This window comes from Aethalodelphis obliquidens, unplaced genomic scaffold, assembly GCF_003676395.1.
Source record: "Aethalodelphis obliquidens isolate GAN/ISIS:26980383/991018 unplaced genomic scaffold, ASM367639v1 scaffold2, whole genome shotgun sequence".
Taxonomy (NCBI): domain Eukaryota; kingdom Metazoa; phylum Chordata; class Mammalia; order Artiodactyla; family Delphinidae; genus Aethalodelphis; species Aethalodelphis obliquidens.
In genome coordinates this window covers 868409-874408 of record NW_020837946.1, presented here as the reverse complement: position 1 = coordinate 874408, position 6000 = coordinate 868409, and the positions used below count along the sequence as shown (strand labels likewise).

The following is a 6000-nucleotide window of genomic DNA, read 5'->3' as shown; positions in this document are numbered from 1 at the left end:
CGCCTGGGGCGCTCCCCGCGGAGAAGCAGGGCAGCCCCAAGGCCTCCTTCGGCTGCGCAGCGGACTCTCTGGCCTCCCACTGACCTCTTTCCCGTTGCGCCTCCTCCCTGGAGGGCCCTGGGCTGGGCTGGGCACCGCGCGGTCAGTCAGCCTCTCCCCCCCCTCCGGCACAGGGGGCTGTGAGGGCGCAGCCAGGGGACCAAGAAAAGGTCCTTGGAGCAGGTTAGCGGCGCTCGTTCCTTAAGTGGCCAGCACGGGGACAGCGTAGGGGCTTAACCAGCACCCGTCAGGTAACGCTGACCATATAAAATGACGGGGTTGCCTGGGCATGAGGCTGGCAGTACAGGGGTGGCATACCTAAGGGCACCTGGAGCTGTTCAGACAGGTGCAGCCAGGTACTGAGGGAAGCAGCTGGATGCGACCACGATAAACACCACCTTGTACCTCCCACCCCTCAAGGCTCTCTCCCCTCCCCACCTCGCCACTGGGAGATGCGTGCTGTCTCCAGACAGCGCTGGACACCTGGCCCTGTGGCTATTTCAGGCCCCAGCAAACAGACCTAACGCATCAGTAAAGCCAGGCGGAGACCCGCGGGTCTGGTGTTGCATGAAGAGCCATGTTTATTTCTTAACTGGACAGAGCCTTAAGTGCACACACATCGTACAGGAGCCTAGAGCCTAACACTTGGGTTTCGGACATCAGGGAACTAGAGTCATTACATCAGGATGGCAGTTACAGTGCAGGGGCTGGGGTGTGCCACACAACCACGTATGTACAAGCCACAGGGGAACTCAGGGGACAGTTGGCCGCAGGACGCACGGACCTGGGAAGAAGCCACAGCCTGTCGTCTCTCCCGGGGGAACACGTGGCCCAGCCCCAGGGATACAGGAGGGTGCCTGCGGGGTCCCCACACTGAGGAGAGCTGACGGAGGACCAGCGTGGCCACCCTGCCCATGCCTGCAGCATGGGCGACGTTTGGGGACCCTCCCCGAGTGCCTTGCGACATCCGCCCCAGAGGTGTCGAGGGGGGACGAGGACTGCCGGGAGACCACGTCACTGCAGCCGCCCTGGGGTGTGTGTGTGTGTGTGTGTGTGTGTGTGTGTGTGTGTGTGTGCGCGCGCGCGCATTGTCGGTGAGTGAGACAATGATTACTCAGAACAGAGAGGCCTTGAAGCTTACGAGCGTCTCAGTAGCTGGCCCTGGGCACCAGCCGGATCGCTTTGGAGCCGGGAGCCCAGCATCTCCCTCCCTGGGGCTCCTACTAGGCCCACAGCGGAAGGAGCCCACCCCTCCCTGGGGGACAGAGAGCCCTCTCCAGGTGAGCACGGCCTCAAGCACAATGAGGCTGCAGCCTGGGCGGCAGCAAGCACTGAACCGAAACCCGTCCAAGGGAGACGGCTTTCTGGATCTTTCTCTCCTTCCCCACTCGCAGGACACAGCAGCCACAGCCAGACCTGACTTTCCTGTCTGCACCCCACAACCTGAGGACCCTCACGGGCCTCCAGACCAGCCTCCCATGTCACAGATGTGGCAACTGAGTCCCAAACCACTCGTCTCTGGCTTACGTGACACCGGGCACGAGAGAGCAGCTTTCCTGACTACACACGGAATTCTCGGACCCAGGCCCTCACGTGGAGCTGGCCTGAGAGGAGGAAGTGGTGGCGGGTAGGGGCCACCAGGTGGGCCACACCTGGTTCCGAGTCACTGCCAAGACGGCGCAAGGCCCAGACGAAGCAGCCCTGGAGGCCTCCATGGCCGTGGAGGCCCCTGAATTGGGGGCGGTTCCCAGAAACCCTCCCGGGGGCCCCCTGCCCCACTCAGCGGGTGCTCTGCAGGTTGGCTGGCCCCAGACACCTGTGCCCGGGGTGAGAGGGCCTCAGACTCTCCGGAGGCCTCCGCCTCAGGCTGGCTGACCTGAGTGGCTGTGGCCTGGCCCTGCACCTCCAATCTCCCCACAGGAAGGAGGGGCTCTCGGAACTGACCCATCTTAGAGCAACTCACCCCACCTGTCTCTCCTCCCTGCCCTCAAGGCCATCGTGGTGGCCCGCGTCAGCGCTTGCTCCAGAGTGTGCTGTCCCCTCTGCCTCTGCGTCTTGGCCTCTGCCTCCAGGGAAGCCCTGTGCGGGGGGCACAGGCCTGCTGGTTTCTGGACAGTGTTTGACTTCAGTCTGGAATGTGAACCCTCCGTCACCCCCTCTTGGGGGACGTGGCAGGGGCGGGTCTTGTGCTGCGGTGGCTGAATGTGCCTCTGAGTGTAGGAACAGGTCACTGAAGACCCCGTGGTTTCTCTGAAGGGCTTATGGCCTGGGCATGACACACGACCAGACTCTGAGCCCGGGGCTGGCTCCTGCCCGGTCCCGGGCAACCCTCAGGCATGGGGTCTGCAAAGGGGACGAAATGGATATTGTCACGAGAGGGCAGAACAAGACAAGGGTGACACCCTCGGATACAGGAGGAAGCCCCCTTGATGACGGATGACCCCAGCACTGGCTGCCCTCACCTGACCCCATGGAGTTTTCTCACCAGGACTCAGAAACTCCGCTCTTGGGGCAAAGAGGGGAAGTCACGATTCCTTCCCTGGAGCTCACCCCGGGTCTCACAGTGGCTGCAGACGCCGCACCAGAAGCCCCTCACTGCCTGGACCACCTCTAAACACAGCTCCCCGCACCCAGCCGGCCTGGACACGTGACACTCCCGGTGGGACCCTGACCACTCTCCCGTTTGGTTCCCACCAGGACAGCTGCCAGCCAGGCGCCTGCTGCCTCACCTCCCACATGCCGCCAGGGACGGGCTGCCCCACATCCTGCCAGGGACGGGCTGCCCCACATCCTGCCAGGGACGGGCTGCCCCACATGCTGCCAGGGACGGGCTGCCCCACATCCTGCCAGGGACGGGCTGCCCCACATGCCGCCAGGGACGGGCTGTCCCACATGCCGCCAGGGACGGGCTGCCGGCGTCACCGGGACAGTCACACCTCAGGTAGCTGCTGTCCAGGTGAGACGTGGGTCCTCCCTCCTGCGAGGAGGATGCACCCACCTTCTGTGCTGCTCAGACCTCAGGCATCAGACCCCCCAGACACACACACGCACACGCACACACACGCACACACACACACGCCCTGGGACCAGGGCCTGCCCCACGTGCCGCTGGGCAGAGGCCTCAGCTCAGGCCGGGCAGGTGCCCCGTGGTGCCAACCAGGAGGCGCCCGGCCTGTCCAGACACCACCTCACTGTGGTCTTCCCAGGCGGCTGCCCCGCCTTGTGTGTCCCCAAGAAGCTTGGGAGGTGCGTTTGGGAGCAAGCGGGGTGGGTCCACCTGAGCCCTGCGGGTCTAGGTGAGGGCATTAGAGATGCACACTTATAAATAAAACACAGTCTTACAGTTAACTTCCGAGTGGGCTGTTTCAGTGTCACTAACTGACGTATATTAATTAGAGTCTGTCTATGCTTAAAAAAATATTAGAACGGCAGCGATGCCCCCGTGGCTCCTGTCCTCTGGCCTTCCTGGCGTCTCCCAGCTCTTCCCACCCAGGGTGCGTTCTGAATGAAGAAAGGACAACAAACGCGGCCTCTGCTGGGAGCACGACAGGTCATGTGGCAGGTCCCCGGCCAGAAGAGGTCTTTTGGGGCCCAGCGTGGGCATCCCCAGGAGGAGGGGGCGCGTTGGCTGTCTGCTGGGAGCAGGGCTGGGCGGCGGATGACACGACAGATGGTGACGAGGGTGGGAGAGCGGGGCCGGGCCTGCGGGCTGTCCAGGAGGGCTCGGCTCAGACCCTCATCTGGGCAGACCTCCTCCTGGAGAGCTTGGACCTGCCGGGGGTGGGAGAGACGTGGCGGTCAGGGCGCCAGGCTGCCGGCATTAGCGTCTCTGGTTCCCCGGTCGCCCAAGAGCCGTAACCTCTGTCTCCTGTCCCTGCGACTCGCGGGGAGCGGCCCCCCCACCGCCCCAGCTTCCTTTGTGAGTCACTGACTAGGGGCGGGGCTCCGTCCACCGGGGGCCTGGCTGTCCCCAAGCCTGGTGCAGCATGTCCCCGACGTGGATGCCCGCCCTGGTTGAGTGGCGGTTCTGAAAGTCGGGGATTTACACACTCGGTGAGGAGCGACGGCCCGCAAACGAGAATCCACGTCCTCAAGACCGCGCCCCTCCCTCTGCAGGCAGGACATACCGTATGGTCCCCGCCAGGAGGGGGTTGAACGCGTACAGCCAGTCGTGCATGTCCTTGTCGCTGCTGGCCTGCAGCAGGATGCCCCGGTGCTCCGTGCACACGGCGAACGTGTTGGGGGTCTGTGGAGGGGCGCTGCCGTGAGGGGCGCCAGGCCTCCTGTGGTCAGCTAGGGGCGGTCGCCGCTCCCCCGGGGCCCAGGTGGGGGGGAAGGGCCCTCCCCCCCAGGGGGAGCATCAAGGATGAGGAAGCAGAAAAGAAGACCCCGAGGAGGGGGCAGCGCTGCTGCACACACAGCCCGTCCTGACCCTGCAGGCGGTGGCTCCCCTCCGGAAGCCGGTATCTTCTGGTCATCCCCGTGGCCATGCCCGAGGCTACCTTGTCACTGCTCTGTGTCCCCGTGGGATGAGTCAACCCCTCACAGGCCAAGGTCCCTCCCCCGGGGACCCTGGCTCAACTGCTCGCCCAGATGTATCCTCTGGGGCCCGTTAATCCTGGCGTCTTCTCTCAGGCCCGAGCCCTCGACGTGGTGGGCGTGGGTGGCGGGCTGAGCTCACACCTCCCCCTCCCCCACCACAGGGAATCAGTGCCCAGTGGGCCCTGTGGCCACCAGCCAGGAGTCAGGGCTACTCACGTCCAGGGCCACCGCTTGCTCAGAGAGGAGCAGGGGCAAAGCCAGGCACAGGGCGCTGGACTCCTGGGCCCACTGCCCCGCTGGCCCTACAGGGCTCCATGACACCCACTGTGGGCGTCCCCAGGAAGAGGGGACTGTCGTTAGCCATCAAATGGGAGAGGATTAACGCCTGCCGCACCCGTCACCGCCGTTGTCACCAGGACTACAAGCCCCGTGGGTGGGCAGAGTGGCCCCGGGACATGAGAGGCAGAGAGACAGTGAGGCTGACCCCAACGGCCCTGTCCGTGACAGATGGGCCCGGCTTCAGTCGGGCAGTGGGCAGACGCAGGGCCCGCAGAGGAGGACCCGTCCCGGCTCCCGCCCTCCCCGCCCGCGGCCGCGTCGCACCTTGAGCATTGCCTGCTGGTCCTCGCTGTACTCAACCTGGGCTGTGGACAGGTTGAGCACAAACCTCTCCACGGCGTCCTTGTCGCTGTTGTACATGTAGGCGTAGGGCCGCCGCACCACCACGAAGCGCTTGGCCCAGCCAGCCGTGTGCGGCTCCAGGAAGTGCAGGTACCCCTTCTTGGAGACGATCGGGCTGGGGATGGGGACGCCCCAAAACCATCTTTCTGCAGCTGCCCACCAGGTGCCCAGCCCCCGCCCAGCACTGGCTCTGGCTCTGGTCCACCCTCCTGCCCTTTATGTCTGCTTATTCTCCACTGCTGTCCTAGGTCAGGGGGCCCTGCCCGACCCCCGGCACAGAGCTGTCCCCTGTCCTAGGTCAGGGGGCCCCCGGCATACAGCTGTCTCCGTTCCAGGTCAGGGGCGGCCCAGCTGTCCTTGCAGGAGCAGAACGGGCTGGCCGGTGCTTTAGAAGGGCCCTCACGCACCTGACCCGGATCTCCTGGATGTCGGGCACCAGCAGGCGCCGGGGCTCCTTGTCGGCCTCCGTTGCCCGGGCAGGGGAAGGGGACTTCTTGGAATCCATCTCCGGCAGGGGCTCAGGTTCTGGGCTGGCCGGCCGGGAGCAGGGCTGTGGGGTCCTGGGAAAGCACAGTGAAGCCCCTGCACTCCTGCCAGAAGGTGCCTCTCCGGCCCGGCTTCCCGACGGCCAGCGTTACCCGCTCAGAACCGCCAGGGCGCCTGCCTGGGCCTGCCCCCCACGCTGGCTCAGACCTCCGGCCGGCCCGCCGCTGCGCCGCGCTGTGTGGCGGGCAGGGT

The 6000-nt window shown here is 65.3% G+C and overlaps 1 protein-coding gene across 1 annotated transcript in view; it reads right to left on the bottom strand.

Annotated features, from left to right (window-relative positions):
- Positions 1–431: 431 nt before the first annotated feature.
- Positions 432–6000, bottom strand: part of KIF1A (kinesin family member 1A) — an 89177-nt gene continuing 83608 nt past the window's right edge. The window contains exons 46-49 of the mRNA XM_027116613.1: positions 5670–5822; positions 5185–5377; positions 4167–4285; positions 432–3810 (exon numbers count right to left, since the gene is read on the bottom strand). Coding sequence (XP_026972414.1) covers positions 3768–3810; positions 4167–4285; positions 5185–5377; positions 5670–5822 — 508 coding nt within the window. The 3' untranslated portion in view covers positions 432–3767. The remainder of the gene's footprint in view (positions 3811–4166; positions 4286–5184; positions 5378–5669; positions 5823–6000) is intronic.